This window comes from Protomyctophum bolini (assembly GCF_963924005.1).
Source record: "Protomyctophum bolini genome assembly, chromosome: 18".
Lineage (NCBI taxonomy): Eukaryota > Metazoa > Chordata > Actinopteri > Myctophiformes > Myctophidae > Protomyctophum > Protomyctophum bolini.
Window position 1 is genome coordinate 14,279,188 of NC_137879.1, and position 21,291 is coordinate 14,300,478.

Consider the following 21,291-nt stretch of genomic DNA (forward strand, 5'->3'; position numbering starts at 1 on the left):
TTTTTTTTAATTGAAAACTAAAATGTTATATTTCTACACATTGATTAACCATTTGTCAGACTAAACAGTAACATTTTTCACAGTAGATTTATAGTTGGCCTGGAAAAAGTCCATTAAGATAATAGGCTGCTTAATTGCTTAATATAGTTTTTGCTTTTCTTTTTCATTACAGGCAGCAGGAAATCCATGAAGGGAAATAATGTAGGTGGCCACATTTGCTGTACATTCATAAATGTGAATTGTGAATGTGAAATATATTGTCTTTGGTGCAGAACAACTGAATAGTGTAATAAGTGAGTATAAGTGACTAAAGTGAGTGAGGTTACAAGGTAGCATACTGTGACATGGACACCAATTATTTTTTTACAGCAGCTGTAAAAGTCTGCAGAAGAGAACCATGTTCACTACTTCTTTACTAGCAGGTGTGTCTCAATTCAGCAGGTTACTGGAAACCTTCTGCAGGCCCACACAGTTAAGGCACGGTCCTGACTCCTGAGGCTCTTTTTTGTTGGTGGAATTTCTAGGGGTCGTCTATCTGCTGACCCTAGGCTCCTAATGGAGGGGGGATAAGGAGGTCGGTGATGTAGGAGGGGGCCAGTCCGTTCAGGGCTTTATAGGCAAAAAGGAGGGGTTTGAATTGTATTCTGAACCAGACCAGCAGCCAGTGGAGAGGCCAACACAGGGGTGATATATAGCCTAAGATTTAGACTCTCGTAGATAACCGTATTTATTGATTCTGACATCACTCTATGTCAGAATCGATATACATCTACGAGAGTCTAAATCTTAGGCTATAGGGTGATATGATCTCTCCTCCTGGTGCCAGTCAGGAGTAGGCCTATGGCAGCCGCCTTTTGCACCATTTGGAGACGGGACAGAGATGACTGCTAATTCCAGTGTAGAGGGAATTACAATAATCTAGATGGGATGATATGAGTGCGTGGATGACTATTTCGAGGGCGTGTAAGAAATGGTTCAATTTTGCTGTATAGGGGCTAGTTCCCCTCAAAATATGAAAAAAAAAAAGGAAAAACTAAAAAATAGAGTTAGGTGGTTTCCTCCCGACAGCAACAACATTATAATGGGTGGGTGGTGGATGGGTGGCCAGGCGGACAACAAGCATTGATGTCAGTCTTCAGACACAAACAGAAACCTTTGCATAAACACTCAGCTCAAGTATGTCAGCTGCTCAACCCTGTGACCCATATTTTAGGAGATAAGAATAACAACACCCAGCTGTATCTCTAAAGACACACACACACACACACACACACACACACACACACACACACACACACACACACACACACACACACACACACACACACACACACACAGTGTTGTAGTGCTACTTTTAGAAGTGGGGGGACGCCCCATAAGACAATTTGACGTAATTTCACTAGGATGGCGTAAAATTTACACTATGACGTAAAGTTCTCCATTCATTGTCAATGGGAATTGTATGTTTGTGTAGGGTAAAGTTTGTGGACACACAAGCTATAGGAGGGGCTTGCGCCCCTAAAAAATAAATTAAAAAACTATCTAGTGAGAAGAGTATAGTAGCCTATTCTATTTAGTTACACCTTCCCTGCTGTACAGCATAGTCACACTACAAACTTGCATGGTTTCTATATTTAGTTCAAAGAGATAAGACAAGTAGACAACACCCCAAATTCACAAAATTAGCTGAGGCCTCATCGCTTCCATCAATTCCAAATCTATGATCTCCTCCTCTAGCCAATAGAAAGCCGACAAAGGTGGGGCTAAGTTGACTCACGTGGTGAGTTGTGGATAATAAAAGAGCCCCCTGATACTGTATAACTTCGGAACGTCCTAATTTCCTAAAGCTTAATTTGCATTGCTTGAGAAGTCCTCAGAGTACTCATCAAAAATGAGTCTGAACGACAGAGAAAAGAAGCTCGTCCAGGATTTCCTTGCTAGAACAAGTGGCCAGCACAATGAGATGGGAAGTGAGGCTCTTGCCAGGTGAGATACCAGAATACCACGATATGGATAGCTAGTTAAGCGAGATTAAACATGATATTACTTGATGCCACACAAGGAAGGTAATTAATCGTTCATAATCGCAGGATAATATGAAACATGTAAGCAGTAGGGTGAAATCACCCCTCAGCGGCTTCTGACAGAAATGTCCCGCCCATTCAGAGCCCAACCACCTAGTCTATTGTGGATCATAAAAGAGCCTTGGGATGCTGTAGAACTGCAGACCCTTCTAAAGCTTCTCTCTTCCTCTGCATTGCCTTAGTTTAGTCATCAAAAATGTCCATCAGAGAAAAGGGCACCATCCAGGATTTCCTCATTCTAGTATCAGAATCAGCATAATCTATTCTAAGAATTGCTGTTCAATACTCAATTAATTGAAGTTCATGGATTCACTGGTATAGGCTAACTAATTCTCGAGAATGCTGAATGCGTGAACAGATCAGTCAATCAGTTGAAGTCAGGGACAAACCTTCATTGCACATAAATAGCTGTATGTAAATCACAGAATGTACACTGATACCTTTCACTGTCCTCACCATATTTACAAATATCACTATGTCTTCCACCCCCAGGTTGATGGTTGTTTTCCCCCAGACCAAATCCTACTTTGCCCACTGGAAGGACTTGTCCAAGGACTCTGTTAATGTCAGGAAGCATGGCGCCGTTATTATGAATGGTGTGTATGATGCCCTGGCTAAAATAGATGACATGTATGCTGGTCTCCTCAGCCTAAGCGAGATGCACGCCTTCATGCTCAGGATTGATCCCATCAACTTTAAGGTACGTAGCCTAAAAGCCTTCACAGCTTCTGTGTTTCATTACTATTATAGGTCTACTTGAATTTTGATTTGAATGCTGATGATCATGCAATTGAAGCTTATTAGGCTTTAAGATTTGTGTCAACTCGCTTATTTGAACAAAAATCTGAAACAGTATCAAACTCTTATCAATCACCTTTGAGAGTACAGTAGGCCTATATTGACTATGTCTTCGTCTCTCATTTCAGTTATTTATCCACTGCATTCTGGTGACGATGGCCATGATGTTCCCAGAAGACTTCACCCCCCAGGTCCACGTGGCTGTTGACAAGTTCCTGGCCTTAGTGGCTCTGGCTCTGCAGCAGAAGTACCGTTAAAACAGCTGGTCGTTGGTGCTGCATATATGTACAATGGTCTGATCTGTTGGACAATAAAGAAAGTAATACATTGATTTAAAATCCATGCTTTTGTTGTTGTGGTTCTTTGGTGTGGTGCAATAGGGCTTGCTTGCTGCATTACTAGTACAATAATTTCAACGTTTCAGCTTTAAATCTTAGAATAGATTACTAACTGAGGGGCACTAATGGCCTATAGTTAAGGCGCATACCACATAAAAGCAAGTCACAGGTTCGATTCCCAAGCCAGACGCCCGCTGCGTGTCACTCCCCATCTCTCTCCCTCTCTACTATACCTGTATATCTATCTATAAATGCACCCACACCCCCGCAGGGAGTGCAGTGCCGGTGTCAAGTCGGTCGGACCCACAGTTGTCCAGAACCGCCACAAAAGGCCCGGGCCCTGGACAGGGCCCCTGCCCAGGCCCAGGCTCCATATACGGAGCTGGCCTCTTCTGACATCACAACACTCCATATTTGGGCATGCCTGCCACAGAACTCCATATAGGAATAAAGGGACACAGAGAGACAGATACAGAAATCTCCATATATGGGCATAAAAGGGACACAGACAAATGGGTGGAACGGCTACTCTGACACGGGTACAACGTGGCATGGATCTCCAACTTCCATCGTTACCGACTCTGTGCTTTACAGCTGGGCACCAGTCTAGTATCTATAAATGCACAAAGTCTCTGTACGTCTGTACGTGTGCAATCCACGAGTGTCAAATTCGACAAACAGGTTCCACCCCACCACAGGGCATGCAGTGTCGAGTCGGTCGGACCCACGGTTGTCCAGAACCGCCCCAAAAAGGCCTCTGCCCGGGCTCTGGCCCATGGTTCATATATGGAGCTGGCCTGTTCTGACATCACAAATATGACATGTGCAGAACCGCCCCAAAAAGACAGTTGGATATAGAGCAATTTACTTAACTAAATGATGGATACAATGTCTATGTAACCTAGATACCATACCCTGATGGAAAATGCTGTTTTACCCTTTTTTATTTATTTTATTATTATTTTCTTTTTACTATGTTCATTAGTACTTTCAATACTAGTTTACTGATTACTTTTATACTGTCTTGTACTGTCTGTCTTTGTTTTATTTGTCTTGTTCTGAACTTGATTGGGGGGGGGGGAGGGGGGGATACAACAAAATGTACACATTCATTGCTGCATCAATACAAATAAAAATAAAGAACCGCCCCAAAAAGGCCTCTGCCAGGCTCTGGACAGGGTCCCCGCCCAGGGTCCACAAATATGACATGTTCTGACATCACAAATGTCTCTGTATGTGTTTAATCCACATAACCTGTGAATCGTTCGCCCCACCGACTTCAAATTCAACACACACGTTCCACACCACCATAGGGAGTGCAGTGCCCGATTGTAGAGTCGCTCCTCCTGAGATTTCATGAATTTGTCAGTGTGCAACTGTACATAATAAAGGGTGAAACGGTGTACATTTGTCTTGAGCCTGTGGACATGCAGAATCCAAAAGTGTCAGTGGAATATATCTGGAATATACAGCCATTTTCTGACAGAATAGATTGATTTCAAGGTTCTAACATGGATATTTGAGTCAAAACAGGCAGTATGTAACTGAAATTTACAAAATGTAATTATCAGGCCGTGAACAACACGTTTCTGTAGTGTGTTTCTTGCTCTAAATAAGACACCCACCAATGAACTTTGATCATTGAATATTGCAAGCAACAAATAAACTAGAAAAAGTGCCCCTCGGGGCACAGGTCTCCACCAGTTCAGGTCAGGTTATTGTTAGCCTCGGAAACCCAGACGTTTTTATTTCCAGGGGGGAAAAAAAGTCTGGGGCTGAGTCCACTTCAATTACATACAGTAAGTAGCGCAAACATGTGTCACTCTCTGCTGATAATCGTCTGCACCTTTGTTAAATTGAGGCATAGGCTACACGCACACACGTACACACACACACACACACCCCTCTCTCTCTCTGTCGCTCTAGTAAAAACAGGCAGTATGTTCTTCATAGAGCTTTTTCAGCTTGGAATAATATGCTCCCCTTAAATCTGAGACAAACCAGAAGCAGCTTTTCTTTAAAAAAGTTACTTAAACATTGATGAGTCCTTTATATAGTCTATATAGTTTTTTTCTATTTCTTTGTATCTTATTTTTGAGGGGCGGTTTAATGTTTGTTTTTCCTCAAACAAACACCATTGACAATGAAGGGAAAATTACGTAATGTTGTCCCTAACACACACATTAAATGCCATTGACAGTGGCAAGTGAGTTTAATGTTTGTTTTGTCCGTGTTTGTTTTACATCACCATTACATCACCTAATCATAGCAACATGAGTTAGACTTTAATATATTAGCATCCCTCACTTCACACAGGTGTGGTTTTTATTTTATTTTTTTGTATTTTGTGTAAAAACTGTATTTTTTACTATATTGGTTGACGTTGTCTCTGTTAAATGCAGAGCGACTTCAGTTTTAGCTGATAACTACATTGTCTGTTTTAAATTTAAATTATCATCTGTTTTTATTGCATACATTTTTGTGTGGACTTCAGGAAGACTAGCGACTTTGTGGAAGCTAATGGGGATCCTAATAAAGAATAAGAATAAAGAATAATAAGTATGTAACTGAAAGTGACAAAATGACATTTTCAGGCTACTGTGAACATCACGTTTCTGTAGTGAGAGATAGGGCCTGGCAACACCCCAAATTCACAGAATGTACTAGCCTTATCTCTTCCATCAATTCCAAATTTGTCTCCTCAAATAGAGAGCCGATGGAGGTGGGGTTAAGGTGACTCACGTGGTGAATTTTGGCTTATAAAAGAGCCTCCTGATGCTGTATAACATCAGAGCGTTCCAACGTTCCAATTCTTGTCTGCATTGCTTGAGAAGCCCTCCGAATATTCATCAAACATGAGTCTGTCCATGAGAGAAAAGACCACCGTCAAGACTTTCCTCAATAAGATGAGAGGCCAGCACGATGAGGTTGGAAGTGAGGCTCTTGCCAGGTGAGATAACGGAATACCATGATACGGAACTAGCTAGTTAAGGCATATCATATTACTTTATTCCACACAAGAAAGTTTTTCTTTTCTTTTTAGTTTAAAAGGGTTTCCCCTACCCCCCACCCCACAGGCTGAACAGCATAGACAGGAAGGATAAGTAAGCAATTAAATACAAAGTGACAATACAGCAAAGAACTAAAACCAAATACAGGTAGGCCTACAATACTGTTGAAAAAAGAAACGTAAGGACAGAAAGAATAACAATAATCAAGACAATAAATGGACATAATGTTTATGTTAATGATTTAAGTTTTTCCATGTATAAGATGTTGATATGCATATGGTCTCATGCATGTTTAAAACTACATTTTCCAAAGAGATCATGTCCATTAGTGACAGGCTCCATTGTGAAACTTCGAGTTTGTGGGGAGGTTTCCATCAGGACCAGCAGTTTCTTTGCAGCTGTCAGCCCTAAGAGCAAATGTCTTCTTTGTGGCATTGTCAACCTGATAGCTGAATCGTCATTCAACATTACACTATTAGTTCAAGAGGGGAATACGAGTTCCCATTACCTCAAATAATATAAGATAATATTGTGTGAGGAGCACTATGTCCATTTTATTTCTTATCGACCCGACTACGGATAAGCGGTTGAAGATGGATGGATGGATGGGTCATGCTTTACCGTCATTAATGGCACTTCCCGCTGCTTATGAATTGATCATTGAACTCACTGGTAGTCAAAGTAATTCTCTATAAGAGAATACTACTGTATGCATAAACAGAGATGCAGACAACCAGTAGTATAGTTACCCTAGTGAGAAGTTACAGACTAGATAGACCTTCATTTCAGATAGCTGTAAGTCCTAGTTGTGTAGCGTACACACTGATACCTTTCACCTTTCTCACCATATTTTCCAATATCACTATCTCTTCCACCCCCAGGTTGATGGTTGTATTCCCCCAGACCAAATCCTACTTTGCCCACTGGAAAGACCTGTCCAAGGACTCTGTCAATGTCAGGAAGCATGGCGCCGTCATTATGGACGGTGTGTATGATGCCCTGTCTAAGATAGATGACCTGAATACTGGTCTCCTCACCCTCAGCGAGTTGCACGCCTTCATGCTCAGGATTGACCCCGTCAACTTTAAGGTACATATAGCCTAAAAGCCGTCACAGCTTCTGTGTTGCATTACTATTGGGTCTGTCTGCTTTGAATGCTGATGCTTGCACAATTGAAGCTAATTAGGCTTTAAGATGTGTGCCAACTCGCTTATTTGAAGAAGAATCAGAAAAAGTAAGACATTAATGTATTAAACTTATAGCAATAACCTTTGGGTGTAGCCTACAGTAGGCCTATATTGACACAACAACTATGTCTTCGTCTCTCATTTCAGTTGTTTATCCACTGCATTCTGGTGACGCTGTCCATGATGTTCCCAGAAGACTTCACCCCCCAGGTCCATCTGGCTGCTGACAAGTTCCTGGCCCTGGTGGCTCTGGCTCTGCAGCAGAAGTACCGCTAAAACAGTGGTCGTTGGTGCTGCTACTATGTACAATGGTCTGATCTGTTGGACAATAAATAAAGTGATAAATAAAATCCAAGCTTTTGTTGTCATGGTACTTGGGTGTGGTGCATTAGGGTCTGCATTATTACGGCTTGGGATATCCATGGATATGCACGGCTTGGGATATCCGTGGATATGCTCCTGAGGAGGAGGATTCTAAAAACGACTTATAAATCCTAAAGCCTTGTTTATACTTCACTGTGCAACGGTCATTTGCTGTAAAATAGCAGATATGCAAACACACAGCACATCTCATTCAAGACACTGAACTTGCAGATCTGCCATTTTTGCCATCCAAATGCATTATATGGTTAAATGGGCCCTAAGAGATGCAGAAATTAACTAGAAAAAGTGCCCTTCTGGGCACAGGTCTCCACTAGGAGGATAGGAGTGTGTGATGTTTGGCAAAATGTTTAGGAGTAATGTTTGTTTGGGTTTGTGTGTGCGTGTGTGTGTGTGTGTGTGTGTGTGTGTGTGTGTGTGTGTGTGTGTGTGTGTGTGTGTGTGTGTGTGTGTGTGTGTGTGTGTGTGCGTGCGTGCGTGCGTGCGTGCGTGCGTGCGTGCGTGCGTGCGTGCGTGTGTGTGTGTGGCGTGTGGTCACGGTGGGGGTGTGTGTGAATACCTGAATACCTGAGCACCGTGACCGACCCAAAACAAAGAAAAATCTTAACTGGGTACAGACTCAGTGAGCACAGTCTCGCAATCGAGAAAGGCCGTCATAGGCAGACCTGTATCCCGAGAGAAGACAGACTATGCACACACTGCACACAAAATGAAGTGGAAACCGAGCTACACTTCCTAACCATCTGTCCATTGTACCAAGACATCAGAGACACATACTTCCCACAGATCACAACCACACACAGAGATTTTGAAAACATGACCAATGACAAAAAACTCCCATATCTGCTGGGCGAAGTACAACAATGTGCTAACACAGCAGCAAGATTTGTGAGTTGCTGTGATAGGAGAAGGATATCAAATGGAACACAACCACCCTAAAGACTAATCATTGTGTATATTCCTGCACTATACCTGCATTGAGTGACCTTGGTACATAGAATTTGATCTATTGAAGATTCTGACCTTCAAATGTACATCATTTCTGTTTTGATTGTATTGCTGTATTGTTGTATTGTTACTTGCGCAAGCAGAGCGCGCAAGTAATCGTTTCGCTTGGTCTCTTCGAAGTGAAGCCAAGTTTTCTTCAACGGTGAATCTGTGCCTGGTTTGCTGGGACTAGTTACAACATTACGTCATCCTTGAGAGAGTACATGGTGTGTATATGACGTAATGTTACAAGTTACAAGTTACAAGTTACAACATTACGTCATATACACACCATGTACTCTCTCAAGGATGACGTAATGTTGTAACTAGTCCCAGCAAACCAGGCACAGATTTACCGTTGAAGAAAACTTGTCTTCACTTTTTGGAACCAAGTAACCACAGTATACTGCTAATCAAATTACAACTACATACTCTGTATGTAGTTGTAACTAGAACAACTACATACAGTCTGTGCCTGGTTTGCTGGGACTAGTTACAAGTTACCAGTTACAACATTACGTCATATACACACCATGTACTCTCTCAAGGATGACGTAATGTTGTAACTAGTCCCAGCAAACCAGGCACAGATTTACCGTTGAAGAAAACTTGTCTTCACTTTTTGGAACCAAGTAACCACAGTATACTGCTAATCAAATTACAACTACATACTAACCAATGTAATTTGTAAATCTACTTTTTTTTTCATCACATATCAATGATTCATTTTTCTGTAAAAAAGTAGTTAGGTAGCAAATAGTTACACGTAATGATTATACATTTCAAACGTTCCTTCACAGAGATACTGAGATGTGATAGTTTCCAGCGGTCGAAAGTACTTGCGCGCTCTGCTTGCGCACTAGTAGGCCATTTATGGCCTACTAGTGTGCAACAAGCAAGTATGCACTCGGCAGAGTGCAGTTCTAGTTCTTTCTGCTTTGGCAATGTAAACGTATGTTTTCTCATGCCAATAAAGCCCTTTGAATTGAATTGAATTGTGGGTGCGTGTGTGTGTGTGTGTGTGTGTGTGTGTGTGTGAGAGAGACGCAACTTGGCCTGTTGTGCCACCATGAGGCTGATTTGAAAACTGTCAAGTGGCATTTCTTCCTCAGCCTATATAGTGGAAATATGGCATGCACGGCTTGGGGCGGGGCCTAGGGGGTGGCTCAGGGGGGCACTGGCCCCCCTAAATGATTTCAGCAGTTCAGCACCATGGATAGCAACATAAAGTCGTTTCTCACTCAGGCCTTGTGGGCTTCGCCTTGCTCTAGCTCTTGCAGTGTTGAACTATATCAAATCTTTATTTGGATCCCCATACAGTAGCTGACGCCAAAGTAGCAGCTACTCTTTCTGGCGTCCACAACAAACATAACAATACATACCACTATCACATAACTAAACATAACAAGAACATGTAACGGTCTTACAAAAATCATTTTAATAAAAGTCAAGAAGAAAAACTAAGCATGACAACCTATCAAAATACATTCCATTGTGAGGTTATTCAGGTCAGTTAATTAGTACTAAATTGCAGACTGATTAGTTTAAAGCCTAATTAGTACAAAGCGCAGTCATTTTTGCAAACTTTTTTTTTAAAACAACATCACAACAACACATCATGCAATTTAAAATAGTGCAGGGCATCTACGGGCTCATACAGCTGGTAGTCCACGATTCTCATCTGAACTTCTCTGCAAGCACAGCTGAGAAGGCAGACAGGTACTTGTCCATGGCCCTATGTGCCACGGGCGTGAAGTCCTCGCCCATGTAACCAGCCAGTGTGACCAGCAGACAGTGGGTGAATAGCTGAGGACCAATGAAAGAGGTATTATTAGACATGTGTCATTGGAGTAATTAAAGCACATTTTATATTGGCTGGCACTTCTTAGTCCTCCCCTCATGATTTTAATTCAATTAAATATTAACATGTTGGTGTTAGTTATAGGCTACTAATGATGATATATATATATATATATATATATATATATATATATATATATATATATATATATATATATATATATGGGACAGAAAATGTGACCTGCTGTCACTGTTGTCATCAATAACTCACATCTGACCTCAAACCCTTAGATCTCCATGGATATATATGTCAGAACAGAACCTGTTCCTCTTCGATGTCTCCCTTTTGACTGATACCTGTCCATTCAAACTCTAGACCCAAAGCCGTGCCCGGAAGCGGGGACAAGAGAATGTCCCCGCTACACTGACATTCCATATATTGATCCGACCTCAACAAACCCTGTACACTCAAGACATACTCCTTATATGGCCAGTACAGAATTCATTCCATGTTGATCTGACCCCCCATGCCAAAGCGCCAGCGCTCGCCCAGCAGTCTGCTGTCAACGAGGTGGATGTGTGCAGAAGCAACCTCACCCTTAGGCGTCTTACTGGTTATTATTATATTAACTGATGACAGGCAGACCTTAAAGTTGGTGGGGTCTATTCGAAGTATGTAAGCGTGCAGGGTTTGGAGGTCTGCCATGGTCTCTGACAACTGGTATACGTTCCTGGCTCCATCAGCTATGGCCAGGATAATCTTCTCCCCATGGGAACGCAGATGTGGAGAACGAGCACTGATGTCCAGATGTGAGAAATACGTCTTGGAGCCTGGCTCCGTTGTGAACAGCCTACAGAAGAGAACAAACAAGGCACACTCAGTGTGTAATTATATGTAATTATAAGTAACATTTTTAGGTAGGCTGAATGAACAGAAATCAAATCAAATATAAATTTAAATAAATGAAACAAAAAAAATAAACTAAAGAAACTCAAAGACAAACAGAAAAACAGCTTGACATAAACTACAACTATTTTTCAAATTAAGTGCAAGGCAAGACAGGAAAGAGCTGGAGACATGACTCACAATATACAGCAGATATGACATTATTTGTCACAGGCCCGGCCTGCATCCAGCCCTCGCTCGCATAGGCTATTTAAAAAAAAACAATTACTCAAGGTATTTCCAATTTTCAGTACTTTTACTTCTACTCCACCACATCTCAGAGGCAAATATTGTACTTTTACTCTATTGCAATTATTTGAAAACTTTAGTTACTATAGTTACTGTTATTACAAAACATTCATTAACCACTTTGTATAGTGTATACATTTCGGCCATTTGAAAATAACCGATCTACTTGCTCACAATGCATTGCATGATCTGCTATTTTCAAAATATTTTTTATACATTTGAAAACTTGTGAAATTGGATATTCTGCATAATGAAAATGTTCTACTCATGGTGAATTCTGAACTTTTACCTGTAAATAAGAGTATTTCTACACTGCAGATACTTTTACTTAATAAGTCAAAACAAATGTGGGTACTTTTACCACCAATGGGCACAGATCCTTTCCTTACTGTATAGTGGCAATATGAACAATAGAGTCCAAGAGTTCTTCTGATCCTGATTTACCTGCTCTGCTGTTTGGGAATATTATTCCTGGTCAAATATTACTCAACTACAAGTGAAAGTTGTTCTGTCAAATTCTCACTTATAAAAGTAAAGTGCATGCTTTTACACAAGTATTCAGATTATCCCCAATGTTAAAAACAATAAACAATACAAAGTAAATGTAGCCTACACAAGGAGCTTAAGTTGTTCAAATGCCATCGGGAATTGAGACTATTACTTACCTAAAAAGTGCATCTGCACCAATTTCCTCTGCAACAGGTGTCAGTCTGTCCCATATCTCTATAATCAGTTTTTGCTCCCTTTTCCTCAGCATTGCAATATGCCACTGAACTTTCCAGGTGTTGTGGTGTCTTTCAAAGTGTGTAGCATTTATTTCCCAGGCCTTTCTTATTCTTAAATGATACACAATGTAAAAACAATTAATCAACCATTTTCAACCGTTTGCTTTTGTATTTCCTCTTCAATGTTATCGGCCAAGGACCATATGCTAGAAGGTGGGGGCCGGTTGTGCACTCACTGCACTGGGCTGGCCTTGCCTGCCGTACGTCACACACTTCAACCACATGTAGCCTACCAGTGACTGCGCATGAAATGCACACTGAATTATGTTTAGTTGCTGCCACACTGTTGGTGGATTCTGAAACTATTTTTTTCCTTCTCATACAAATAGCAAATGCTTCACATTTTGCTTTGTCTCAGTGTACAGTAAATGCTATTAGGTTCTTGAAATGTGAAGTCATGCAGAGAGTTTGTGTGTAATGTATGAGGAGTATGAGAGGGAGGGAGGAGATAGGATGAGTGTTGTGTTGAAAGATAAAGTCTCGCAGCTTTCCATATCAGCAGTTCCACAAGTTGAGAGTAGAACAGCTAGGACCATGGGGTGTGGGCTGGTACGTCTGATTATGGCACCATGTTGGCTTAGGACACAAAAACATGTCAGCCAAGTTCAAACCTCTTCTCTTTCAATTTATCTTAAAACTAACGTGATTTTTCACATTGTGTGCCTTATTACACAGTTTTTGAGGTCATTATCTTGATAAGGGAATTGAATTGACCACCACTAATTTTGTCTCCCTAATTTCTATTCAATATCAGTTGTGCTAGTGATTATTTTTCGTTCTTTTTTTGTTTAGTTTAAATACTAATTTTGCATTATTAGCTTGGTTAACACAGTTTCGACTTTCCTCCTGCAGTACTCCTGTGTACCTCTAGGGGTACACGCGTACACGTCCCCACTTGAGAATTTGAAACCAACTACATTTCCCAGACACCTCTTGAGTCTTCTCTTCCACAGGAAATAAATCCGTTGCGAATTTCCGTCCGACAACGGTGGTCGCGTGGGAAAGTTATTACTAATACAAGTTCTCATTAGACCAGTTTAGAAAGACACTTGGAATTAAAACTGTACGAGAAAACAAAGGTAATTTGCTGAAGTGTTTTGGCACTTTCTTTGACAAATGAACGCCTCATCTGTCGCATTAGCCCCATATGTGCCCTCTCCCTACGCTCATTCTGTATTTCATCTCGTAGCTACAGAATGACTGCAGTGCTGAGGGAACATACTGGGGTAGCTGTCCCTACTGTCGAATAAGCTATGCTAACTGGCTAATTTGCTGTACACATGCAGTTGCTGCAATTTACAACATTATCTCTTGTCTTGTCACGATCAGATTCATCAGCCACACATATAAGGCGTTAAATTGCAGTAGAATAGAATACATTTATTGAGTGCAGCAGGGTTGCATTATAAAGTGGCTAATGTAATGTGACATAATCAAGTTTATTGTAGGGGGACAGTGTCTCTGCAGACTGCACTCTGCAGTATGTTCATGCCATGGCACAGCGGTACCTACCTCTACACTGTAGAGTCTACACAACATGAGAAGCCTTAATAAAGCCGAACTGCCTTTTTACAAAACTATTATTATCATTTTGTTATACACAGATTGACTCAATTAAGAAAGCATACACCACAGCATTATAGTATAACGTTCGGCTAAACGAGACAATGAACTCAGACAAGTTGACAACCAGCACTGGTTCGAGCTATCTTTATAGTTCCTTTACTTATGTCAGTGGGCTCTCGGCTGTTTGATTTAGGTGCATGGTCCAGTTAACAAAATACTACTGAATGTTGTCAATGATGCTTAATTGTTGTGACCTCAGCACACATAAATGGAATTGTGTTTACCTACCCTGCTGTGAATTGAAATGGCCCTGGGGACCATTCCAGCACCAACACATGATATTGTTTTTGGACCTTTATTTTTGACCAGGAAGGAAGCCCCATTGAGTTCAGAAATCTCTTTTACAAGGGAGACCTGGCCAAGGTAGAAAAAAACAACATAAATCCCAGTCAACACATTTTCTCATGTAATGTTTATTTGTTGAAATAATATGTACACACTACACATTCAGAAATATAATTTATATTCTCCGCTTCCGAAACAGTATGTCAGATATTAACTTGCGCCAACGAGTCAAAGATCTGGAGGAGGAGTTGCAAAGGATCAAGTCTCAGTTGGGACAGGAGCATGGAGCCGGGGATGATGTTGTCAGGACCACCAAAGACTGTCCTGATAGCCACGCCAGTGGCAAGAGGAGTAGGAAAGGTGGAAAAGACCGTCCTTTTGATTTCTCTGTCCACCCTCGGCGACACGTGGCCCTCCGGCTGGCATACCTGGGCTGGGCCTACCAGGGCTTCGCTGTCCAGGAGAACACAGACAACACGGTGGAGGCCAGGCTGTTCGAAGGTCTGCTGAAGACACGGTTGATCCAAGACCGTCAGAGTTCCAACTACCACCGCTGTGGGCGCACTGATAAGGGAGTTAGTGCCTTTTCCCAGGTCTGTTCACTTTGACTGTTAATCTGGTCGGAGATTGGTTTTAGGTTGGTTACAACATCCTGTAATGTACATATTCTCCAATAAAAAAGGGAAAAGCTTTTCACAATAATTATGCTTTTACACATTCACTTGTCTTACCCTTATATTTATCTGTTTTTTGCCCTTTCCCAGGTAATATCCATAGACCTGCGCTCCTCTCAGTTTTGTGAAGGATTAGGTGTCACACTTCCAGACAATGTGGATGCTGGTACCAAAGTTAAAGCTGTTGGCTCTGAGCTTCCATATGTGAAGATGCTGAACAGAGTTCTCCCTCAGGACATCAGGGTGCTGGAGTGGGCACCGGCGGCCGAGGGTTTCAGTGCACGGTTTGACTGTAAGTCCCGAACTTACCGCTACTACTTCAGCCGTGGGACTTTGGATGCAACGTTGATGGCAGAGGCCGCAAAACGGTAGGTAGTAGAGATGCAAACCTACAGTACGTACACAGTTGGCAACATTGGCCTACAATCATGTACTTTATGATTTACTTATTTTTCCCTCCACCAAGGTAATGCAGTTGGTGTGACAGTGGCCTCATCAAGAGTCTTGTCTCCTGCTTCTAGCTCTGCAGGAGACTTGTGTATGATCATAAATCCACTATACTTGACTGGGGTTGGCTCTGTAGAGTCTGTACTTGGTCCATTTCCTCCCCTCTACACCAAATCTCTTTGTCCAAACAGTTAATGTGAAGGAACACAGGATTCAATTCAATTCAATTCAATTTTATTATAGTGTCAAATCACAACAAGTTGTCTCAAGACACTTTACAACCAACAAAGATCCACCCAGAGCAAGCAACATTGCGACAATGGTAACGAAAAACTCCCCTTTAGGAAGAAACGTCAGGCAGAACCCGACTCTAGGGTGGGCGGCCATCTGCCTCGACCGTGTCGGGGGGGGGGGGGGGGGGGGGTAGAGGGAGAGAGAGAGAGATAGACAGAGAGAAAAGACAGAGAATAGGCAGGTGGGCTCCGTGGAGGGGTCTGGTCCACATCTGGTCCAGGTCGAGCTCTGTGAGGCCGGGTCCAGGTCACACTTCTGGTGGGCTCCATGAAGAGGCCTGATCCACGGTCACACTCGGCAGTCAGTTGGGGGTTAATATTAGAGGTCCACAGAACTGCGACGGGGAGGACGAAAAGAGACTCCGGGGAGAGATTCCCCGGATGCTGGATTAGTGGCAGGCCTTACTGGAACCTATATAGTGTATATTACAAGTACTGCTGGGAGACAAACCCACACAACAATGTACGACCATGGTATCCAGCTAGACCCGGAGACAAGTCTGGCCATAGGCTTTGTCGTAGAGAAAGGTTTTCAACCTTGTCTTGAATGTGCAGAGCGTGTCAGCCCCACGGACCGAAGCCGGGAGAAGGTTCCACAGCTGCGGTGCCTGGGACCTAAACGCCCTGCCTCCTATTGTAACTTTTGATATTTTTGGAACAGTAAGCATATTTGCATATTGCAAACGCACTGCTGTTCTATTTGGTTTGTAGGGATCAATGAGATCCTTGAGATATTGTGGTGCCTGACCATTGAGGGCTTTGTAAGTGAGAAGAAGAACTTTGAACTCTATTCTGTATTTGACCGGGAGCCAGTGTAGGGAGGCCAGTGAAGGAGTGATATGGTCTCTTCTTCTGGTACCTGTCAACACGCGCGCCGCAGCATTTTGAACTAACTGTAGGCTTTTCAGAGACTTGCCTGGGCAGCCTGATAATAGCGAATTGCAGTAGTCCAGCCTTGAGGTAACGAAGGCGTGGACAAGTTTTTCTGCGTCATTTTTGGACAGGATGTGCCTGACCTTTGCAATATTTCGCAGGTGAAAGAAAGCATTCTTTGAGATTTGTTTGATATGAGATTTGAAAGACAAGTCTTGATCAAAGGTAACCCCCAGATTCCTCACAGTGGCCTTGGAGGCCAAAGTAATGCCATCTAGAGAAAAGTTCCCATCGACCAACTTGTCTCTCAGGGGCTTAGGGCCGATCACGATAACCTCCGTTTTGTTAGAGTTGAGGAGTAGGTAATTACCTGCCATCCAACTCTTTATGTCTTTAAGACATGCTTGAAGTTTGACCAATTGGTCCGTTTCGTTCGGTTTCATCGATAGATATAGTTGAGTGTCGTCTGCGTAACAATGAAAATGTATACAGTGTTCCCTGATGATGTTGCCCAGAGGGAGCATATATAAGGAGAAAAGTATTGGTCCAAGCACAGAGCCTTGTGGGACTCCGTATTTGACCTTTTCACGTGTAGAGGAGCCATTATTGACCTCTACAAACTGAAAACGATCAGATAGATAGGACTCGAACCATTTCAGTGCGGCACCCCTGATGCCAACCAGATGTTCCAGTCTCTGTAGCAGAATGTGGTGGTCAATAGTGTCGAATGCAGCACTAAGGTCCAGCAACACCAGTACGGAGAGGAGGTTATTATCTGCTGCAGTCAGGAGGTCATTTGTAACTCTCAGCAGGGCCGTCTCAGTGCTATGGTTAGCTCTGAAGCCCGACTGAAAGCCTTCTAATATATTGTTGTTTTGTAGAAAGTCACACAACTGTTTGGCGACCGCTTTCTCGAGAATTTTGGAGAGAAACGGAAGGTTCGATATAGGTCTATAGCTAGCTAGAATGCCTGCATCAAGAGTAGGCTTTTTGAGTAGAGGTTTGATTACCGCTACCTTGAAAGATTGTGGCACGTAGCCTGTCACCAAAGACATATTGATCATATTGAGTAGGCATGTACCAACCGGAGGCAGGACCTCCTTGAGTAATCTAGTCGGAACTGGATCCAGGGTACATGTCGTTGATTTTGAAGAAGATATCATTGAAGTGAACTCAGAGAGCTCGATTGGAGAGAGACTATCCATATATATATTTGGGTCTGCGGCCACCTCTGAGACCACCATATTTGGTGGCAGTCCAGTGGGAGCCGAGAGTAGTTGTAGATCAATTTGATCTCTGATAGTTTCTATTTTGCCATTGAAGAACCTCACCTAGCCAAGTTTCAGTCAGAAAAAATATATCAAGACAATTGTCTGATATAATTTCATTGACTAATGTTCCTTTTTTGCGTAGAGATCTAATATTTAGAAATCCACATTTGATATTTGTGTCTTGTGGTACAACTGTATTGGTCTTGATTTGTATCAAGTTTGTATGTACAGCTCCTATTTCCTTTTGCTTTTGTTTGTGCAGCCTATATGGTTTGTTCAGCCTGTACAGAGACTGTATAGTTTGTATAGTTCTGATTTGTGGGACAGGTTGGGTAGGCGGCTGCACTGGAGGAAGCACAGAGAGCTGTGTAGGACTGCAACTCTGTTTCCTGGTCCCAACTCTGGGTGGTCATGATAATCTATCTATAAAATCGTCCATATTTCTAGAGATGAGCTTTGCACCGTCCCAGGTTGGATGTATGCAGTCTCTCTCTATCAGACCAGTATTCCCCTCAAAGGTTTCCCAATGATTTACAAAGCTCACGTTATTATCTGGACACCACCTAGACAACCAGTTGTTGAGTTGGCGCATACGGCTAAACATGTCATCATTGCTCATGTTTGGCAGGGGACCAGAGAAAATTACAGAGTCCGACATTGTCTTTGCGTATGTGCAAACTGACTCAATATTTATCTTCGTAATCTCAGATTTCCGAAGTCGAGTGTCGTTGCCCCCGCAGTGAATTACAATCCTATCATAGCGATTACATTTACTTTTAGCAATAAGTTTCAGATTTGATTCGATGTCGCCAGCTCTGGCCCCGGGGATGCATTTGACTATGGTTCCTGGAGTCTTTAAATTCACGTTTCTCATTATAGAACTACCGATAACCAGAGTTGTATTCTTAATGACACGCCGCTGCTTGCGTTGCGGGCCATCAAGTGGAACTGAAGGCTCACCGTTACACTCAACGGGTATAACAGTGAGTGGGGAAAAACTGTTTGAAACGTGAAGTGGTTGGTGTCCCGTGTGCTTTTGTTTACTTCCACGCTTTCGACCAGTAGCAGCCACCTTGGCCCAGCCGTCCTGTTTGTGGGAGCCCCGACCACCCGCGGTCACCGGCGACGGCATGCCCGTCCCCGTCAACCGCGAATGGTGGTGGGCTCCCCGTGGTTGTGTGTGAGCTAGGCTAACGTTTGCACCGCTAGCCAGAATTGCCTCCAACTCGCCGAGCCTCCCCTCCAGCACCGCAAACAAGCTGCATTTGATGCACATGTCCGAAGCAACAAAGGCGTCAGGGCTGTAACTATACATATTGCATACGGCGCAGGAGAGAGAGCTAGAGCGAGAGGAAAGCCCGCCGGGAGGGAAGGGGTGGTGTTGGCGGAAAGCCATCACAATCGCCCGGCTGAGCCGACAGAATGAGACGCTCGCCCCGCCAAACAACCAGCCCGAGTAGCGATAAGATCGCCACAGAGTAGGATAGTTAACAGTGACAGTGTGTGTCTAAACCACAGCAGCGCAATACAATAATGTTTGGTGTTTGTCCCGTTCGTGCTGCTGACAACAAAGCTGTCAGACAGCAGACGGGCAACACAGGAAATGACGCAACAGGCTTACCGTCTCCGAAATGGGTCCGATGCATGCATGCACACACATTAGACTCAGGTTGGTGTCTTTAGGATGTTGCAGACTGAGTTCTCATGTGCCTTGAAGTCACAGTTCCCAATTAAGACTGTTGACACTCCACAGCTATGAGGGCACGCATGACTTCCGCAACATCTGTAAGATGGACGTGGGCAATGGAGTGCTGCAATTCCAGAGGACCATCCTGTCGGCCTCAGTCAAACCCATCCATTCTCAAGACACCACCAGCACTGACCCATATGACCTCTTCATCTTTGAGATCAAAGGACTGGCGTTCCTATATCATCAGGTGTGTGTGTGTGTGTGTGTGTGTGTGTGTGTGTGTGTGTGTGTGTGTGTGTGTGTGTGTGTGTGTGTGTGTGTGTGTGTGTGTGTGTGTGTGTGTGTGTGTGTGTGTGTGTGTGTGTGTGTGTGTGTGTGTGTGTGTGTGTGTGTGTGTGTGTGTGTGTGTGTGTGTGTGTGTGTGTGTGTGTGTTATGCTTCATAGGAGTGTGTGTGGCTTTGTACTAACAGCCACTGTTTTATCCCTGTATATTGTAGGTGCGCTGTATGATGGCCGTGCTGCTCCTAATTGGACAGAAGTTGGAAGCTCCAGATATAATCAACCAGTTGCTGGATGTTGAGAGCAACCCCAGGAAACCCCAATACAGGCAAGTTTGCTGTGCATGTTGTTTATCAACTGTTGGTGGTGGTGAGGTGGCTGTGACTTTAATCTGTTCTAGTCAGGACAAGCTGTGTGTCGGGTGCCGTCTGAGTGAATGCTATTTTCTTTTATGTCTCTCTAGCATGGCGGTAGACTTTCCACTTGTTCTGTACGGCTGCCACTTTGACGGGCTGAGCTGGCACCGGGATGATGATGAGTTGAACCACGCCCTGGCCACACTGCAGCAACACTGGACCCAGAGTGCCATCAAGGCTAATGTCATCCATGGGATGATCCAGGGCCTGGAGGTCATAGGTGAAACATTCAATAAGATCGACTCAACTTTTACATCCAATCCTTCAGTTACCTTTTTTGGAATGACAATTAGAATAGTTTAAATTATTAATTAGTTTAAACAATAATAATAATGTATAAGTGGGGAGAGATGCAGCCTGGGAAACGGAAGGTTCCCGGTTCGCCTCCCAGCTTACAGTACTGTATGTGTTGTATAGCACCTTTCATGACAAAATACAGCTCAAAGGCATTAGCACAACAGGTTGAAAAGTGGTTCAAATAAAATGCATCCTTCTCTTCTCTGTCCAACTCCACAGGTGGCGTGTCTTCTAGTCATTGCTTCCTGGTAGAAGGCACCAGACAAAGAAATTACAAGGCTTTGCTAGATCGTCCATGCTGTGATAGTCTGGAATCCAGGATAGAACATTTTGTTAAGAGAGGAAGACTGGAGCGTGAAGAAGGAGAGAACGGAGGAGAAACGGTACTCAGGGGTAAAAGGTCAAAGCATTCCCACAGTTCCTCAAGTCCACATGTTGCCACAGAAGTGCCATCGTCAAACACAAATGCAGACAAGCAAATGGAGGACTGATATTTTTAGGATGGTGGACTGGTTTGAGTAATGCCTTGTATATACTTAATAAAAAATCAATTGAATTTTGACTTTCACATTT

At 43.0% G+C, this 21,291-nt stretch overlaps 4 protein-coding genes across 6 annotated transcripts; 3 read left to right on the forward strand and 1 right to left on the reverse strand.

Annotated features, from left to right (window-relative positions):
• Nucleotides 1–1,852: 1,852 nt before the first annotated feature.
• On the forward strand, nt 1,853–3,139 carry LOC308333018 (hemoglobin subunit alpha-1-like; the record flags this gene model as incomplete). The annotated part of the gene is made up of 3 exons (XM_080789190.1): nt 1,853–1,986; nt 2,577–2,784; nt 3,011–3,139. The coding sequence occupies exons 1-3, from the start codon at nt 1,892–1,894 to the stop codon at nt 3,137–3,139; spliced, it is 432 nt and encodes a 143-aa protein (XP_080645316.1). The 5' UTR covers nt 1,853–1,891.
• Nucleotides 3,140–6,032: 2,893 nt separating this feature from the next.
• Nucleotides 6,033–7,711, forward strand: LOC308332866 (hemoglobin subunit alpha-1-like). Its single transcript, XM_080788987.1, has 3 exons — nt 6,033–6,170; nt 7,113–7,320; nt 7,566–7,711. The coding sequence occupies exons 1-3, from the start codon at nt 6,076–6,078 to the stop codon at nt 7,692–7,694; spliced, it is 432 nt and encodes a 143-aa protein (XP_080645113.1). The 5' UTR covers nt 6,033–6,075; the 3' UTR covers nt 7,695–7,711.
• Nucleotides 7,712–9,998: 2,287 nt separating this feature from the next.
• On the reverse strand, nt 9,999–12,753 carry hbae4 (hemoglobin alpha embryonic-4). The gene is made up of 3 exons (XM_080789978.1): nt 12,447–12,753; nt 11,233–11,437; nt 9,999–10,592 (listed from the first exon to the last, which is right to left on the reverse strand). The coding sequence occupies exons 1-3, from the start codon at nt 12,536–12,538 to the stop codon at nt 10,464–10,466; spliced, it is 426 nt and encodes a 141-aa protein (XP_080646104.1). The 5' UTR covers nt 12,539–12,753; the 3' UTR covers nt 9,999–10,463.
• Nucleotides 12,754–13,549: 796 nt separating this feature from the next.
• On the forward strand, nt 13,550–21,241 carry pus3 (pseudouridylate synthase 3). 3 transcript variants are annotated; one of them, XM_080789130.1, is made up of 8 exons: nt 13,550–13,645; nt 14,502–14,555; nt 14,677–15,070; nt 15,242–15,519; nt 19,789–19,972; nt 20,224–20,333; nt 20,469–20,641; nt 20,938–21,241. In XM_080789130.1, the coding sequence occupies exons 3-8, from the start codon at nt 14,678–14,680 to the stop codon at nt 21,207–21,209; spliced, it is 1,410 nt and encodes a 469-aa protein (XP_080645256.1). In that variant the 5' UTR covers nt 13,550–13,645; nt 14,502–14,555; nt 14,677; the 3' UTR covers nt 21,210–21,241. The 3 variants fall into 3 exon arrangements, with proteins under 3 accessions (XP_080645256.1, XP_080645257.1, XP_080645255.1); XM_080789129.1 differs by having other exon boundaries at nt 13,587–13,645; nt 14,392–14,555; XM_080789131.1 differs by lacking the exon at nt 14,502–14,555 and having other exon boundaries at nt 13,553–13,645.
• Nucleotides 21,242–21,291: the final 50 nt, after the last annotated feature.